Source organism: Amblyraja radiata, chromosome 32 (genome assembly GCF_010909765.2).
Source record: "Amblyraja radiata isolate CabotCenter1 chromosome 32, sAmbRad1.1.pri, whole genome shotgun sequence".
Classification (NCBI taxonomy): domain Eukaryota; kingdom Metazoa; phylum Chordata; class Chondrichthyes; order Rajiformes; family Rajidae; genus Amblyraja; species Amblyraja radiata.
The window spans coordinates 6,122,557-6,142,109 of NC_045987.1; the positions used below are offsets into that span (position 1 = coordinate 6,122,557).

The 19,553-nt window shown below is 49.6% G+C and overlaps 1 protein-coding gene across 1 annotated transcript in view; it reads right to left on the minus strand.

Moving 5' to 3' along the window:
• Window positions 1-19,553, minus strand: part of sardh (sarcosine dehydrogenase) — a 51,742-nt gene that overhangs the window by 12,910 nt on the left and 19,279 nt on the right. Inside the window, exons 5-13 of the mRNA XM_033049412.1 lie at window positions 16,447-16,570; window positions 12,810-12,910; window positions 11,476-11,580; window positions 9,379-9,508; window positions 6,864-6,950; window positions 5,058-5,148; window positions 4,127-4,268; window positions 2,190-2,273; window positions 1,133-1,334 (exon numbers count right to left, since the gene is read on the minus strand). Of these exons, the coding sequence (XP_032905303.1) occupies window positions 1,133-1,334; window positions 2,190-2,273; window positions 4,127-4,268; window positions 5,058-5,148; window positions 6,864-6,950; window positions 9,379-9,508; window positions 11,476-11,580; window positions 12,810-12,910; window positions 16,447-16,570 (1,066 nt within the window). The remainder of the gene's footprint in view (window positions 1-1,132; window positions 1,335-2,189; window positions 2,274-4,126; window positions 4,269-5,057; window positions 5,149-6,863; window positions 6,951-9,378; window positions 9,509-11,475; window positions 11,581-12,809; window positions 12,911-16,446; window positions 16,571-19,553) is intronic.

The window sequence follows — 19,553 nt, forward strand, 5'->3', positions numbered from 1 at the left end:
ATGGAATGTATCGATCTCCAAACTGCTCTGCTGCAGCCCACATTCTCTAAACCCAGTGATGTTGGTTCCCTGGAATGATCACCATCTTGTGAACATGTTAACACCTTTGACGCTGCATAGATGACCATCAGGTACCGAGCGAATATTTATTGGATGCCCCACAGTGCATCGTGCATCAAAATGTGGTGAGAGGGGCGTGTGAATGAGTTGCAGTAAAGTGGGCTGGCTCTACCCACTCCCTCTCACTCCACAATCTTCTCCAAAATCCCTGTTGTGCCGACCAAAGATCCTATAGCGAGCTAGATAGATCACTCGACAAAAAAGACGTAGTACGGTCATGGGCAGATTCATGGGTAATTTTCGGCCCCATTTCCGTAACCGGCTTCCGTCTCCGTACCAAAGATCCCATAGCGGAGCAAAGATACTAGTGCGGAGACGGAAGCCGGTTACGGAAACATCCTCGTAAAAATAAAGATTCTTTGGGAAAAATCTTCTCCTCATTTTCAGAATTATAATTTATTAACACAAACTGTTCCCCCGCAACGTTGATTACACTGCGGGTCGGGTCGGGTCGGGTTACTGAAATGGATGAAAAAAAGGCCCACGTTCCGCTCCGTTGCGTACTACACGTCAGCCCATTGCATTTAGCAGGAGTGGTCTATCTTGCTCCGTTATCGGATCTTTGGTGCCGACATCTCCTGAAATGAACACACCTGCTCACAGACACACACCCACTGTGCACATCCACACTTGCGCACTCACTTACACACTCGCTTGTGCACACATACACACATGTGCAAACACAGTTGTGTACAAGCACACCCTTGTGCATCGACAGCCATACAGTTGTGCAGACATTCACTTGTGCACACACTTGTGCCTGCACACTTGCATGTGTACACACACACGTGCACACACACACGTGCATACACACGTACATACACGCGCATACACACTCGCGTGCATACACACACACATACTTGTGCATGCAAACACACATTCACACACGTGTGAATACACACATTCTCTCTCTCTCTCTCGCTCTCTCTGGTGAATGGACAATTGTTCTTTGGCAGTCACTGCACTGGAGCCTGTGGTTCATTGCCGATTCTGCAGCCTCTGTTCATTTAGCTGCTGACTGCGGGCACACATTTCTGCTGCTGTAAAAATAGCGAATGTCTCTGTGAGTGGGTGTTGGTGAAGAGGAAGCAGGTACCTACCTGATCGTGGTGCGAAGGAAAATCAAAGGTGTAATCTTCCCGCAGTAGCTGATTGTACCTGTAATCCTCATGCCGCTTGTTATCGTACATTCCGTAATAATCATAATCCAGAGGCTGGAGACAAGAGCAAAGTGTCAACAGGGCAGGGAGGTAAATGATGCACCAGGCAAGATGGCTTCAGCTGGTGGTGAGTGACGGGATGGACAGAGACTGACGGTGTATGTTAGGAATAGAGAGATCACCAATGAGTCAGGGGATATGGGGAGACGGCAGGAACGGGGTACTGATTGGGGATGATCAGCCATGTTCACATTGAATGGCGGTGCTGGCTCGAAGGGCCAAATGGCCTCCTCCTGCACCTATTGTCTATGGAGTCGATCAGTGCTGTCCCCTTATACCTCAGCATCATTCCTTGTGCGGCACAGTGGCGCAGCGGTAGAGTTGCTGCCTTAGAGCACTCACAGCACCAGAGACTCGGGTTCGATACCAACTACGGGCGCTGTCTGTACGCAGTCTGTACGTTCTCTCCGTGACCGAGTGGGTTTTCTCCGAGATCTTCGGTTTCCTCCCACACTCCACAGACGTACAGGTTTGTAGTTAATTGGCTTGGTATAAATGTAAAAATGTCCCTAGTGTGTGTAGGGTAGTGTTAATGTGCGAGGAGTGCAGGTCAGCACGGACTAGTTGGGCCGAAGAGCCTGTTTCCACACTATATCTCTAAACTAAAGATGCTGCATGCCCCGCTGAGTTACTCCAGCATTTAGTGTCTATCTTCGGTGTAAACCAGCGTCTGCAGTTCCTTCCTACACCTCATGTTTGTCATTTTGGGCCGAAGGGCCTGTTCCTGTGCTGTACCGTCCAATACTATATGTTCACACAAACTCCAGTACCCATACTATCCCCTCTCTTGCTCCTTATCCAGTTATCTGCAGACGTTGGCCGTGACCCGGTGGGGCAGGAGGTACTCACCGGAGCGGGTCCCGTCGGGTTGAACCAGCCTGGCCGCTCCCATCCGTGCCTCTCCTGGAAGACGCAGCCTTGCTGGAGGAGTTCCTGCCAACGGACCAATGTTCAGCACCCAAGTTGCAATCGGAAAAACCAAGCCTCCGCTCCAGCATTTAGAAACATAGAAACATAGAAAATAGATGCAGGAGTAGGCCATTCGGCCCTTCGAGCCTGCACCGCCATTCAATATGATCATGGCTGATCATCCAACTCAGTATCCTGTACCTGCCCTCTCTCCATACCCCCTGATCCCTTTAGCCACAAGGGCCACATCTAACTCCCTCTTAAATATAGCCAATGAACTGGCCTCAACTACTTTCTGTGGCAGAGAATTCCACAGATTCACCACTCTCTGTGTGAAAAATGTTTTCCTCATCTTGGTCCTAAAAGATTTCCCTCTTATCCTTAAACTGTGACCCCTTGTTCTGGACTTCCCCAACATCGGGACCAATCTTCCTGCATCTAGCCTGTCCAACCCCTTAAGAATTTTGTAAGTTTCTATAAGATCCCCCCTCAATCTTCTAAATTCTAGCGAGTACAAGCCGAGTCTATCCAGTCTTTCTTCATATGAAAGTCCTGACATCCCAGGAATCAGTCTGGTGAACCTTCTCTGTACTCCCTCTATGGCAAGAATGTATTTCCTCAGATTAGGGGACCAAAACTGTACGCAATACTCCAGGTGTGGTCTCACCAAGACCCTGTACAACTGCAGTAGAACCTCCCTGCTCCTATACTCAAATCCTTTTGCTATGAATGCTAACATACCATTCGCTTTCTTCACTGCCTGCTGCACCTGCATGCCTACTTTTAATGACTGGTGTACCATGACACCCAGGTCTCGTTGCATCTCCCCTTTTCCTAATCGGTCACCATTTAGATAATAGTCTACTTTCCTGTTTTTGCCACCAAATTTGCATCAGATCACGGCTGATCTTCCATCCCGGCACCAACCCAAACCCCTCAATATCCACAAACACAGCGAGCTTGCTCAACAACCGAAACTCCACAGCTCTCTTGGTGAGAGAATTCCAAATGGAATCAAGGGATACGGGGAGAAAGCAGGAACGGGGTACTGAATTTGGATGATCATTCATGATCATATTGAATGGCGGTGCTGGCTCGAAGGGCTAAAAGGCCTACTCTTGCACCTATTTTCTATGTTCCTACGTTTACTGCCCGCTTGCCTGGATATTTCTCCACATCTCCGTCATGCAAGGCCAACTATTCATTTACAAGGCAATGGAAATATCATCTTTGCAATGTGGGCTGATGGGCACAATGTAGATGGGGCATCTTGGTCAGAATGGGCAAGTTGGGCTGAAGGGCCTGTTCCAATCCTGAATTACTCTATTCACCCTTTCAAGCCTTGGAAGAATTATGTGTGTAGGATAGTGCTAGCTGGTCAGTGCGGACTAGGTGGGCCAAAGGGTCTGTTTCCACACTGCATCTCTAAAGTGTAAAGTGGATTAGAGTGCCCTTGGGGTGTTCTCCAACGAGCATGAGAGCAATAGATCGGGTAGATGCACAGAGTAGGCAAATCGAGGACCAGAGGACATAATTTAAGGTGAAGGGGAAAGGATTTAATAGGAATCTGAGGGGTATGTTTTTCCACACTAAGGGTGGTGGGTGCATGGAACAAGCTGCCAGAGGAGGTAGTTGAGGCTGGGACTATCCCAACATTTGAGAAACAGTTAGACAAGTACATGGATAGGACATGTTTGGAGGGATATGGACCAAACGCGGGCCGGTGGGACTAGTGTAGCTGGGACATGTTGGCCGGTGTGAGCAGGATGGGCCGAAGGGCCTGTTTCCATGCTGTATCACTCTGTGACTCTATAAGCTCACCCTTGCCCCTTGCCACATGCCACATCAACGCCATTCCCGTGATGGCAACCACCCACCTGGTACAGAGGGTCGTGCCTCATGTTCCTCCCAGCGAGGGGCTCGTCGTGCGGGAAGACCACCGAGTAGTTCTTGGCGTAGGATTCGTGGCTTCGCTCTCGGATCCAGCGATTATCGTTGGTCATTGAGTGATGGAAGCGCCTGTGGAGGCGGGCAAGGAAAGAGGCGTTGGCACATCTCCATCCCAAGGAGACACCTCCATCTTAAGGAGGCCCTTGCAGGAACGCACACTATGTACATACCTGGAGCCCAGGTGAGAAGAGAGAGAGAACACGCGGGATGAAGCAGGAGTGGAGGATTGCAGACGGCTGTGGAGGCCAAGTCAATGAATGTTTTTAAGGCAGAGATTGATAGATTCTTGATTAGTACGGGTGTCAGGGGTTACGGGGAGAAGGCAGGAGAATGGAGTTGAGAGGGAAAGATGGATAGATCTGTCATGATTGAATGGCGGAGTAGACTTGACGGGCCGAATGGCCTAATTTTTCTCCTAGAACCCATAAACCTATGAAGTTAAGTATATTCGAAGAGGGTCTAGAGCCAATGAACAGGACAGACACAGAGACAGAGACAGAGACAGAGACAGAGACAGAGACAGAGACAGAGACAGAGACAGAGACAGAGACAGAGACAGAGACAGAGATAGACACAGACACAGACACAGACACAGACACAGACACAGACACAGACACAGACACACTCACTGGGGTGCGGGGTCCCAACCTTATCTGGGGTGTACAGGAGTGCGGAGATACATGCTGGATTAGTACAGGTGTCAGAGCTTGTGTGTAGAAGGCAGGAGAATGGAGGGAGAGATAGATCAGCCATGATTGACTAGCAGAGTGGGCTTGATGGGCTGAATGGCCTAATTCTGCTCCTATCACATGAACTTATGCTGGTGAAGCAACTGCACTTGGTCCACTGTATACTCACCGGATGTCATAACCATACATATCCATCTCGGGTCGACCGTGAATGACCCAGTGAGCGAGCTCCTTCCCGCAGCCACCTCCCAGCATCATACCTGAGCAGAGAAATCACGAGGTTCAGTTAGCTGCCCTCGCTGCCTGGCTACTCCTCACTGCATGTACCTCAACACAGCCAGGATGAATTATGACTGGGGAAGAGGGGAAGCCACAGGCTTGAAGCTCAAAGAGACCTGAATCAAAAGATCACGGGCCCGTCCCAGCCTTAAACCCAGCAGACCCAACCCAGCCTCTTGCTTGGATCATCAGTACTTGAAGGAGTCCTACAATACCTCAACTCTGGTCAAGAAGGCTCACCAGCGTCTCTTCTTCCTGAGGAGACTGAAGAAGGTCCATCTGTCTCCTCAGATTCTGGTGAACTTCTACCGCTGCACCATCGAGAGCATCCTTACCAACTGTATCACAGTATGGTATGGCAACTGCTCTGTCTCCGACCAGAAAGCACTGCAGAGGGTGGTGAAAATTGCCCAACGCATCACCGGTTCCTCGCTCCCCTCCATTGAGTCTGTCCAAAGCAAGCGTTGTCTGCGAAGGGCGCGCAGCATCGTCAAGGACTGCTCTCACCCCAACCACAGACTGTTTACCCTCCTACCATCCGGGAGGCGCTACAGGTCGCTCCGTTGCCGGACCAGCAGGTCCAGGAACAGCTTCTTCCCGGCGGCTGTTACATTACTTAACTCTGTACCTCAGTGATTGCCCGTCACCCCCCCCCCCCCCCCCCCCCCCCCCTACCCCGGACACTCCATATACGATGACTGTATGTACGTATATATATTTATTGCTCATATTCTATGTCGCTCTTCTGGGAGAGATGCTAACTGCATTTCGTTGTCTCTGTACTGTACACTGACAATGACAATAAAGATTAAATCTGAATCTGAATCGGACAATGAAGAGCGGTATGGAGCGAGTACTTCACTGTGGGAGTAACAGTACTGAGGGATGGCCACAGAGGGGCAGTACTGAGGGAGGGCCACAGAGGGGCAGTACTGAGGGATGGCCACAGAGGGGCAGTACTGAGGGAGGGCCACAGAGGGGCAGTACTGAGGGATGGCCACAGAGGGGCAGTACTGAGGGAGGGCCACAGAGGGGCAGTACTGAGGGATGGCCACAGAGGGGCAGTACTGAGGGAGGGCCACAGAGGGGCAGTACTGAGGGAGGGCCACAGAGGGGCAGTACTGAGGGATGGCCACAGAGGGGCAGTACTGAGGGATGGCCACAGAGGGGCAGTACTGAGGGAGGGCCACAGAGGGGCAGTACTGAGGGAGGGCCACAGAGGGGCAGTACTGAGGGATGGCCACAGAGGGGCAGTACTGAGGGATGGCCACAGGGGGGCAGTACTGAGGGAGGGCCACAGAGGGGCAGTACTGAGGGATGGCCACAGAGGGGCAGTACTGAGGGATGGCCACAGAGGGGCAGTACTGAGGGATGGCCACAGAGGGGCAGTGATCAGGGTGGAACCCGGGTCACAGCACCAGACACTCGGGTTCCACGCTGACCACGGGTGCTGTCTGTACGTTCTCCCCGTGACCCGCGTGGGTTTTCTCCGGGTGCTCCCGTCTCCTCCCACACTCCAAACACGTGCAGGTTTGTGGGTTAATTGGCTTCGGTAAAATTGTAAATTGCCCCCTGGTGACAGTGTGCAGGGATCGCTGGTCGGCGCGAACTCCCTGGGCCGAAGGACCTGCTTCCGCGCTGTATTTCAAAACTAAACTAAACTTAAGGAATCAGAGGGAATTGTCTGGGCTCTCACCAGCGCTGTTGAATCCACACCCCAGGTAGAAGCCTCTGAGCTCCGGAGCTTCCCCCATCAGCGGCTTGTGGTCGGCAGTGAAAGACTCTGCACACAACAAAAAGCATCACCGTCAGTAATAAGAAGGAACTGCAGATGCTGGGTTATACCAAAGATAAACATGAAGTGCCGGAGTAACTCAGCGGGACAGGTAGTATCTCTGGAGAAAATGGATGGGTTACATTCCAGGTCGGGTCCCATCCTGAATCATCACCTATCCATTTTCTCCAGAGATGCTGCCTGGCCCCCTGAGTAACTCCAGCATTTTGAATGCATCTTTAGCATCACCATCGGGCCTGTATTTGCACAGGAGATGCAGAACACATCGGAACTGCAACAGAATCAGGTGTCTGGAGTGTTTAATTGTCATATATGCTGACAATGGAACAACAACATTCTCACATACTGCACCACAACAGGCCCGTGAACACAATACTCAGATAACTCACATGTGTGTAGGTTAATTGGCTTTGATAAAATTATAAAATGTCCCTAGTGTATAGGATTGTGTTGGTGTGGGGGGTGATCACGGGTCGGCGTGGATTCGATGGGCCGAAGGGCCTGTTTCCGTGCTGCATCTCTGTAGTTTAAAGAACGGAAAATGAACTGAAAATAAAATAATCCCAATGCTTGTGCAAAAATGCCCAGAGTCCTTAGTGTAACCAATATTGGGTCCCAACCAGTGCTGCTGTGCTAACATTTTAGGTGCTGAAGCTGTCAAACAGGGGCACCATTTCAGGATTTGCTTTGTGGGGGGGGGGGGGGGGGGGACAAGCAAGTCTCCCAAGAGGGTCGAACAAGATTTAATATGTGGCCGCTGTTAAATTCCCCGCTAGTTGAAATTCCCGCTGTCAGAGATCTGGCGGCAGTACATCCCTGGTCCCGACCCAAAACATCACCTATGCATGTTCTTCATGCTCTCCAGGGATGCTGTTTGACCCGCTGAGTTACTCCAGCACTTTGACTTTTTATTTTCGTCCACAGTTCACATATTTAACAGTGTTTGCAGGTCCTCAACCCTCCACATCTCCTCAGTCCTTAGAGAACTAGAATTGGGAAAGAAAATGTTCCGAATATCCTAAATGTTGGCTCCTAATCTTAACGCCATGAAATAGCTCCACCTACTGGCCAGCAACTGCAGAGCAAGAGAAATGATTTCCTCGAATCCCAAAGAGAGACCCCAAATGCTGGAGTAACTCAGCGGGTCCGGCGGCATCTCTGGAGCGAAGGATTGGGTGACGTTTCGGGTCGAGACCCTTCTTCAGATAAGTGGCAATATTAAACTGTATAATGTCCCGGGAACACACTGCCCAGAAAGGCGGGATAAGCAAGAGGTTTATTTGCTCCGACTCCTCGCTGTGTCAACAGTCTGGGGGGAAAAAATCAGAAAATCTACTGCAACACAAAAAGTGCTGGAAGAACTCAGCGGGTCAGGCAGCATCTGTGGAAGGGAATGGACAGACAATGTATGGGGTCGGGATTCTTCGTCAGATGTCTGAAGGGCGGTCACAGTGGCGCAGCGGTAGAGTTGCTGCCTTACAGCGAACGCAGCGCCGGAGATCCGGGTTCCATCCTGACTACGGGTGCTGTCTGTACGGAGTTTGTAAGCTCTCCCCGTGATCTGCGTGGGTTTTCTCCGAGAGCTCTGGTTTCCTCGCACATTCTAAAGCTGTATAGATTTGTGGGTGATTTGGCTTTGGTACAAATTGTCCCTATGTGTGTGTGCAGGATAGTGTAATGGCCCTGTCCCACTGTACGAGTTCATTTAAGTGCTCTCCCGAGTTTAAAAAAAAAATCAAACTCGTGGTAAGCACGGAGAATGAACGTAGCGGGTACGTCGGAGCTCGGGGACGTCTCTTAGCGGCTCGTAACGCTAACGGCAGGTACTCGAGAAGACTCGCTAACGGCAGGTAAGCACGGGAAGACTCGTGAAGATTTTTCAACATGTTGAAAAATGTCCACGAGATCCCCGAGTGCTTACGAGCGGCCATTACCGTAAATCTCTGAGTTCGAATCAGGGCAAACTCGGGAGAGCTCTTGGAATGAACTCGTACAGTGGGGTGGGAGATTGCAACCTTCACGTGGTCCGCCCTGTTTCGACTAATGCAATCAACCTGGCGTGCACAATAAAGTAGGATCAAATAGAACAAGTTGTCCTACAACTTTAGGCTGTGCACGCCATAAGCAAGAAGAAGAAGAAGAAGAAGAACTCGTACAGTGGGACAGGGCTTTTAGTGTACAGAGATTGCTGTTTGGCACGGACTTGGTGGGCCGAATGGCCTGTTTTCATGCTGTGTCTCTAAACGACACAAAAAAATATAACGTTTAGAGATATAGCGTTTTATAGATAAAAAGATAGTGTTTAGAGATATAGCAGACCCACTAAGTCCGCGCCGACCAACGCTGGTTCTATGCTACGGTGAAGACCGCTGTCCTGCCGAGCCCACTCCCTGCCCGTTAACGACCGGCTTCATACCTGGGCCACACACAGTTGACTTCACCCCAGTCGTCTCCAGTACAGGAATACGATTAATTGCTCCCTCGATCAACTGGGTGAAGACATCCCAATCCAGATCAAAGAGGCTGAAGGCAAACTTATCCTGGACCTGCATCGAGAGACGGAAAAACTCAGCAGTTCCAAAGCTGCAATGCTGTTGCACACTCTGACTCTCACTAGACACTTCATGTCCCTGCTCCTCACCCATTTAATCATAGAAACATAGACAACAGGTGCAGGAGTAGGCCATTCGGCCCTTCGAGCCAGCACCGCCATTCAATGTGATCATGGCTGATCATCCACAATCAGTACCCCGTTCCTGCCTTCTCTCCATATCCCTTGATTCCTCTAGCCCTAAGAGCTCTATCTAACTCTCTTTTGAATGCATCCAGTGAATCGGCCTCCACTGCCCTCTGAGGCAGAGAATTCCACAAATTCACAACTCTCTGGCTGAAAAACATTTTCCTCATCTCAGTTCAAAATGGCCTGCCCCTTAGTTTTAAACTGTGGCCCCTGGTTCTGGACTCCCCCAACATCAGGAACATGTTTCCTGTCCAATCCCTTAATCTATATTACTAAAACTCTGATCTTGACCGCTTTTGGCCCACTGTGCTGCGATTTCCGACAGAACGCCACCACCTACGGCCGTCATTTTTGGCCACCTCGCTCAGAGCCCCCCTCCGCCTTACGGGTGCGGAGGATTTTTCCCATCGATGACAAGTCAGAGAGGTATTAACGTTTTTTTAAAATTCACCATTCTCTCTGCTGCCCCTGCTGGAGGGAGGGGGAGGGACTATAAAACCAGGAAGTGGTGTGCCTCACTCAGTCTCTGGAAGATGGATGAGGCCAAGGGTCACATCTCTCTGAGCTCTGAATAACACTGAACAAATGTCAACACAACTGTGAGTCCCCTTAATGTGATTTGAAAATAAAAATATGGGTTGTTTGAAGTAAAAAGGCACTGCCTGCAAATGGTTGTTTGCGTGCTTTGGCTTGAAGTTGAGAGGTACTACTAACTGCAAATGGTGGCTTGCGTGCTTTGGCTTGAAGTTAAAAGGCACTACTGCAAATGCACTTATTTGCTGTTTGCACTCTATATTGATTTTAGATAAAACGCTACCACTTGCGGCTGTGATTTTTGGCCATCTTACTCAGTCCCCCTCTGCTGAGTAGGTGCAGAGAATTCTTCCTATTAATGAAAATTAAAAGTGTTATTAGTGTTTAAAAAATGTTGAGAATCTCTCTCCTGTCAATCACGCCATGAAAGCCACACCTTTTCCGGTGGGAGAGGGAGGGGTTATAAAACCCAGAAGTGGCCTTGCACCCGGCTGAAAGTGGTATGAAACTGCACTTGAATTTGGTGGCCTTGCACCCTGCTTGAAATGGTAGGAACATGGATTTGAATTTGGTGGCCTTGCACCCTGCTTGAAAAGGAGTTTCAAGGAATAGTCATGTCAACTGTCAGCCCACCAGCCGTGAGTGAGCTGCCAGCAGATCAGGCTTGAGGGACTGAGCTGCCACCCCAAGAACCCATACCAGCACTCCAGATAGCCCCCCCCCCACTGGCTACCAATATTGGAATTGGTGGAGAGGTGGAATATTGCGTCAGGGGACCAGCCCTCCCGTGTGAACATGGGACCCAACGGGTCCCACTTAGTCTAGTAATCTTATATATTTCAATAAGATCCTCTCATCCTTCTAAATTCCAGTGGATACAAGCTCAGCCGCTCCATTCTTTCATCGTTTGACAGTCCCGCCATCCCGGGAATTAACCTTCTGAACCTACGCTGCACTCCCTCAATAGCAAGAATGTCCTTCCTGAAATCAGAAGACCAAAAACTGCACACAATACTCCAGGTGTGGTCTCACCAGGGCTCTGTACAACTGCAGAAGGACCTCTTTGCTCCTATATGCAACTCCCCTCGTTATGTCATCTCCCTGCTGCTATCCCAAGCACGTTACAGGGTATTCATTGCTTGGAAACAGATCATTTTGTAATCACCTTATTGTCCCAGATCTATGGTTCTCCTGCTCCAGTTCACATCCAGGTTTGACATGCAGGCAGATGGTTCTTACCTCTTCCCAGAAGTTTGGATTGGGTTCGTATCCTCCCACCGACAAGGCATCGCCCTGGAGACGGAGATACACTGAGGCGTCGTGATCCCGAACATTCGGCATGTTCTGTGAACAGAGACAACACACACACATACAAAGTGGGTGGGAAGGAACTGCAGGTGTTGGTTTAAATCGAAGGTAGACAAAAAATGCTGGAGTAACTCAGCGGGACAGGCAGCGTCTCTGGAGAGAAGGAATGACGTTTCAGGTCGAGACCCTTTTTCAGACCGATGTCAGGGGAGAGTGGGAGATACATAGATAAGGAAATGTAAGGTGTGAAAACAGGATAAAAGGAATGCAGATCAAGGAAAATGCAGAATAGATTATTTGTTAGTTCGGAGAAGGTAACAACAGCAAACAGAGATAAAATGTAGTCGGAGGCAGTAAGACTGGACAGAGAACTTGGAAGGGGGAGGAGATGGAGAGAGAGGGAGTTACTTCAAGTTAGAGAAGTCAATGTTCATGCCGCTGGGGTGTAAGTTGCCCAAGCGAAATATGAGGTGCTGTTCCTCCAATTTGCGCTGGGCCTCACAAACAAAGTGGGCTTAGAACACACAGACTAGGAATCTGAGGGGTAACTTTTTCATCAAAGGATGGTGGGTGTATGGAACAAGCTGCCAGAGGAGGCAGGGACCATCCCATTGTTTAAGAAGCAGTTGGACAAGTACATGGATAGGACAGGTTTGGAGGGATATGGACCAAATGCTGGCAGGAGGGACTAGTGTAGCTGGGACATGTTGGCCGGTGTGGGCAAGTTGGGCCGAAGGGTCTGTTTCCACGCTGTATCACTCTATGACTCTATAACCCCTGATACTCTTATTGATCAAGAATCTATATCTCTGCCTTACAAATACCCATTGACTTGGCCTCCACAGCCTTCAGATCAGCCATGATTGAATGGCAGAGTAGACTTGATGGGCCGAATGGCCTAATTCTGCTCCCATAACTTATGAACTAATGAAACCCATGCTCCTGGGAACAGAGCGTGGATGAGAGTGCTTGCACCTCTCTCAGAGGCAGTCAGACTGTGACACAGAAACATATACGTGTCAATATAGAACCAAGGGGCTTTAGACACCTGGACTCTGGCATGCCACAGAACGCTGTGGGGGCCAAGTCAATGGATATTTGCAAGGCAGAGATAGATAGATTCTTGATTAGTACGGGTCAGTGGTTATGGGGAGAAGGCAGGAGAATGGGGTTGAGAGGGAAAGATAGATCAGCCGTGATTGAATGGCGGAGCAGACGTGATGGGCCGAATGGCCTAATTCTGCTCCTATCACATATGAATGTACCTGGATTCCTTCGATCCGCTCTGTCACCACATAGGCGTGCCGCATGACAATAAGAGGAACATTAACCCCAGCCATGGCCCCCAGCTTCCGAGCCCACACACCTGTCACCAAACAGAGCACAAAATGCTGGAGTAACTCAGCGGGTCAGGCAGCAACTCTGGAGAAAAGGAACAGGTGACGTTTCGGGTCGGGACCCTTCTTCAGACTGAGAGTCAGGGGGAGAGAGGAAAACTAGAGGTATGAAAAGGTGCAGAACAAATCAGAACCAGCACCGATTCATTTAGTTGGGAGAGATACAGCGCAGAAACAGGCCCTTCGGCCCACCGAGTCCGGCACTGACCAGTGATCCCCGCACACTAACACTATCCTCCACACACTAGGGACAATGTTACATTTAAACCAAGTCAACTAACCTACAAACCTGCGCGTCTTTGGAGTGTGGGAGAAGGGAAAATCTCAGAGAAAACCCACGCAGGTCACGGGGAGAACGTACAACCTCCGTACAGACAGCACCCATAGCCAGGATCCAACCCGGGTCTCTGGCGCTGTGAGGCAGCAACTCTACCGCTGCGCCACCAATTACTATGGAAAGGTAGAGCCCACAATGGTCCATTGTTGGCTGTGGAAGAGGTGATAACGAGGGGACACATGGATGCGAACAGTGGAACTGACAGGGCAACTAGGGTGGGGGGGAGGGGTGGAGAGAGAGGGGTTCGCAAGGGATTTGATTTTGTGCATTAAATAATGAGAGGAATAGATCTGGTAGATGCACCAGAGAGCAGAGGTTTAAGGTGAAGGGGGAAAGATTTAATAGGAATCTGATGGGGTAACTTTTTCACACAAAGGGTGGTGGGTGTATGGAACGAGCTGCCAGAGGAGGTAGCTGAGGCAGGGACTATCCCAACGTTTAAGAAGCAACTAAACAGGTGTATGGATCGGACAGGTTTGGAGGGATATGGACCAAATGCAGGCAGGAGGGATTAGTGTAGATGAGACGTTGGCCAGTGTGGGCAAGTTGGGCCGAAGGGCCTGCTTCCATGCTGTACACCTCAATGACAGCGGTGCCCAGCTGCTCAGCCCTGCCCTCTGCTGGCCACACTGCACCACTGCAGGTACAACAATTCTCCCTGATCTACATGGTCAACCTGAGGCTTTGTGCAGCTACAGAGAACGTTGGGAGACAAAAAATGTAACAAGGTTTAAACAAAAATATGAACACCATTCATCACATCCACGATTTATCCACTCTACAGCATATCACAAAGGGACACAAAGTGCTGGAGTAACTCAGCAGGTCAGGCAGCATCTCTGGACAATATGGATATGTTGGTGACGTTTCTGGTCTGGGACCTTTCTTCAGACCCGAATCGTCATCTATCCATGTTCTCCGGAGAATGGTGCAGCTGGGCTTGTACACTCTGGAGTTTAGAAGGATGAGAGGGTATCTCATTGAAACATATAAGGTTATTAAGGGTTTGGACACGCTAGAGACAGGAAACATGTTCCCGATGTTGGGGGGGTCCAGAACCAGGGGCCACAGTTTAAGAATAAGGAGTAAGCCATTTAGAACGGAGACGAGGAAACATTTTTCCTCACAGAGAGTGGTGAGTCTGTGGAATTCTCTGCCTCAGAGGGCGGTGGAGGCAGGTTCTCTGGATGCTTTCAAGAGAGAGTTAGATAGGGCTCTTAAAAATAGCGGAGTCAGGGGAAATGGGGAGAAGGCAGGAACAGGCTACTGATTGGGGATGATCAGCCATGATCACATTGAATTGGCGGTGCTGGCTTGAAGGGCCGAATGGCCTCCTCCTGCACCTATTGTCTATTGTCTATTGTGTCCTTCTCTGTAATCTAGTATCTGCAGTTCCTTGCTTCCGCACAAGACATCCTGTTTTATCATATATCATATTCCCGCACTCTGACCTCACCTTCTCACGACCCCCTTTCTCCGTTACCCATCACCCCAAAGCAATGGATAATCTCGGTGTTAATCTCTTGCACATGGTCAAAGGGAATAGGAGTAGAATTAGGCCATTCGGCCCATCAAGTCTACTCCGTAGTCTCAGTGGGCTGTTTCAAAACATTCTGTACTTAAACTGGGATTGTACTTAATGGACACCAATAGTTTTACTGAACTGCGGGTAAAATAAAACTATACCTTGGTACATATGATACTAAAGAACTAAATGCTCACTTATAGGCAGTGGGAAGATGGACTTGCCCTGGGGAAGTGCCAAGGACTGGAGGTGAGGGGAGCTGGGGGGGGGGGGGGGGGGGGGGGGATGAGGGGTTAGGGGGTGGGGGTTGGAAGATGGCAAAACCCATCTGGTGAACCTTTACATCACATTCACCTGCCCATGTCACCCAAAAATCTGTTGAACCTCAAAGACGATTTTTCAAAGATTCGCATCCTCCAAATGAGATTTCTCTTCGACTCAGACCCTGAGTTGAACATTTTAAACCACCAAAAAAATGTTCCACTTTTGGAGTTCATAATTAACTAGGAACAGGATTAATCTCCTGCACCATTCAACCATGGCTCCCTCTCAACCCCATTGTCCTGCCTTCTCCCCAGAAACCCCTGACACACGTACTAATCAAGAATCTATCGATCTCCGCCTATGGACGTGGCCTCCACAGCCGTCTGTGACAATGAATTTCACCGGTTGGCCACCACAAAGAGAACACTTCTAATCTCAGCGCTGGTGACATTTGCTGGGCAGACATTCTCGATGTTAACAAAAATAACCAGAATTGAGAGATAGTTTGGGAGCACCCTGAAGATGGGTGAATGGCAGGTACTAGACTGGCCTTCCAAGTGTGTCCAGGCTGGGTGAGTGGGAAAATGCATGGCAGATGGCAGATGCAGTATAATGTGGATAATTGTGAGGTTATCCACTTTGGTGGCAAAAACAGGAAAGTAGACTGTTATCTAAATGGTGGCCGATTAGGAAAAGGGGAGATGCAACGAGACCTGGCTGTCATGGTACACCAGTCATTGAAAGTAGGCATGCAGGTGCAGCAGGCAGCGAAGAAAGCAAATGGTATGTTAGCATTCATAGCAAAAGGATTTGAGTATAGGAGCAGGGAGGTTCTACTGCAGTTGTACAGGGTCTTGGTGAGACCACACCTGGAGTATTGCGTACAGTTTTGGTCTCCAAATCTGAGGAAAAACATTCTTGCCATAGAGAAGGTTCACCAGACTGATTCCTGGGATGTCAGGACTTTCATATGAAGAAAGATTGGGGAAGTCCAGGACAAGGGGTCACACAGTTTAAGGATAAAGGGGAAATCCTTTGGGACCGAGATGAGAATAGCATTTTTCACACAGAGAGTGGTGAATCTCTGGAACTCTCTGCCACAGAAGGTAGTTGAGGCCAGTTCATTGGCTATATTTAAGAGGGAGTTAGATGTGACTCTTGTGGCTAAAGGGATCAGGGGGTATGGAGAGAAGGCAATTGCAGGATACTGAGTTGGATGATCAGCCATGATCATATTGAATGGCGGTACGGGCTCGAAGGGCCGAATGGCCTACTCCTGCACCTATTTTTCTATGCTTCTATGTGTCTATCAGTGGGCTGGTGGGAACTGCAGCCAGGTGAGTGAAGCCAGCACCTCCCCGCCTCGCTCTCTGTCTCACCTGCGCAGTTAATGGCACAAGCTGTCTGGATCGTTCCATAGTCTGTCTCCACGCCAGCGACCCGTCGAACCCCAAAATCATCCACCTTCACCTGGATCCCCGTCACTGGGCAGTTCTCAATCACCTTGAGAGAGAGAGAGAGAGAGAGAGAGAGAGAGAAATTAAGTAACCACAAAAATGTCACAGAGTGCAACCCTTATCCCTGCACCAAGAACTCTGACCCAAGATTCGATATCTCAAATCTTAGAGCGGTAGAGTTGCTGCCTCACAGCACCAGAGACCCGGGTTCAACCCTCACTATGGGTGCTGTCTGCACAGAGTTTGTACGTTCTCCCCGTGACCTACTTTTTCCTTTATTCCTTGGAGCGCAGGAGGATGAGGGGTGATCATATAAAGGTGTATAACAACATGAGGGGAATAGATTGGATGAATGAACAGAGTCTTTTACTCAGAGTAAGGGAATCGAGAAGCAGAGGACATGGGTTAAAGGCGAGGGGGGAAATTTAATAGGAACCTGAGAGGCAACTTTTTCTAAATTTCACGGTGGGTTTATGAACCAAGCTGCCAGAGGAGATTATTGAGACAAGCAGTACAACAACATTGAAACGACACTCTTACAGGTACATGGATAGGCCAGGTTTAGAGGGATACGGGCCAAAGTGAGGCAGGTGGGTCTAGTTTAGATGGGGAACCTTGGCCGGCATGGGCAAGGTGGGCCGAAGGGCCTGTTTCCACACTGTATGACTCTAAGTGACCACGTTAAATCCCTTGGCTAGACTCTGAGCTCGCCCGGCCCACCTCCCCTCCTGCTTCCCGAAATTCCACGGAGCCCAGATGGGAAAGTAAAGACGGAGCCAGCTTTGACCCCTCTCCTACAGCCCAAGGAACACTTGCCCATTAACCAACTTTCCGCATAAGCTGCTACGCTTCCTTGTCGGCTGAAACGCCCGAGCAATTTGAACAAGCTGTTCGATGAGACAACTCAGTGAATGCCTTCAGAGACAGATGCACTGAAACAGAAACGTCTTCCTGTGTTTGGCTCGGAGTCTTCACGCTCCAGTGCCTTCACCCCCGGCCTTCAATCCCCATTAACGCAGCCGCATAAATGTAAGTTGACTGCCGCGGCGTTAACGGCTGAGGGTTGCAGCCAGCAAAGCCCATGTTTACCTGCGCACAATCACCATTTAAGGGGTTAAGTGAAGCTGAACGAGTTCAAGTGATTTCTGGGCCCGTTCCTGCAAACAGGGCGAAAAGAACAAGGGATATGAAGTGCAATGGGTGGGGAGCAAGGGGTGCAGATGGGACCAGATGGAACATGTCTCCTTGATCTACTCTGAATTAGTTCACTCAACCCCTACTGCCCGGATTACACGGTACCAATGCAGACCCATCTCTCTTCAGATCAACGGATGCTGCACCGACCATCGCTGAGTTACTCCAGCTTTTTGTGTCTATCACCATTGAAACTTATGTGGCAATCTTGGTGCTTTTGGCCACATGGAATTGCAGGATTGGAGGCAAGAGAAGCTGTGACCGATTTATCAGAGTTAATTTCGGTTTAGTTTATCCTCACCTGTACAGTGAAACGCTATCGTTGCGCGCTAACCAGTCAGCAGAACGGCAATACATAATAATAATAATAATAATAAATTTTATTTATGGGCGCCTTTCAAGAGTCTCAAGGACACCTTACAAAAATTGAGCATGTAGAGGGAAAACATGTAAGGGGAATGAAATAAATAGTAGAGACATGACTAGTACACAAAGTAAAGACAGAATTCAATACAAAACACAGTATGAGGCAATTAATGCACAGATGAAAAGGGACGGGGACGTGGAGCTAAGGATAGGCAGAGGTGAAGAGATGGGTCTTGAGGCGGGACTGGAAGATGGTGAGGGACACGGAATTGCGGATCAGTTGGGGGAGGGAGTTCCAGAGCCTGGGAGCTGCCCTGGAGAAGGCTCTGTCCCCAAAACTGCGGAGGTTGGACTTGTGGATGGAGAGGAGACCGGCTGATGTGGATCTGAGGGACCGTGAGGGTTGGTAGGGGGAGAGGAGGTCGGTGAGATATGGGGGGGCCAGATGGTGGAGGGCTTTGTAGGTGAGGACCAGGATTTTGTAGGTGATCCGGTGGGAGATGGGAAGCCAGTGAAGTTTTTTGAGGACTGGAATGATGTGATGCCAGGATTTGGTGTGGGTGATGAGTCGGGCGGCTGCGTTCTGGACCAGTTGGAGTCGGTTGATGTAGGTGGAGCTGATGCCAAGGAGAAGTGAGTTGCAATAGTCCAGTCGGGAGGAGATGAAGGCATGGATGAGTCTTTCAGCAGCAGGCGGTGTGAGAGAGGGTCTGAGTTTGGCGATGTTGCGGAGATGAAAGAAGGAGGTTTTAATGACATGGCGGATGTGAGGCTCAAGTGAGAGGGTGGAATCAAAGATCACATGATTACAATCGATCTACTGGGGTGGAAGTTTGCAACCTTCACGTGGTCTGCCCTGTTTCGACTAATGCAATCAACTCGACGTGCACAAACAGAAGATCAAATAGTACAAGTTGTCCTACAACTTTAGGCTGTGCACGCCACACGAAAGAAGATCGATCCGCTTACAGTGTACAGGAGCACGATAAGGGAATAACGTTTAGCGCAAGGTAAAGTCCGATCAAGGATAGTCCGAGGGTCACCAAAGAGGTAGATAGTAGTTCAAGACCGCTCTCTGGTTGTGGTAGGATGATTCAGTTGCCTGATAACAGCTGGGAAGAAACTGTCCCTGAATGCGGAGGTGTGAGTTTTCACACTTATACACCTTTTGCAAGATGGGAGAGGGCAGAAGGAGTGGAGTGGCCAAGGGTGCGACTTGTCCTAGATTATGCTGCTGGCCTTGCCGAGGCAGCGTGAGGTGTCAGGAGGTATCGGCAAGAGGAATCAGAATCCATGCGATCCACAAAACAAGAGTTAAATATTTCCACAGGACAAACAGCTATAAAATGGCGTCTCATTATTGAGCACTGTCCTATAACACAGATGCCATTCACAGCCTTGCACCACATGCAAGATTCTGGTGTTAGGCTCAAATGATTGATTGAAAGATACAGCATGGAAACAGGCCC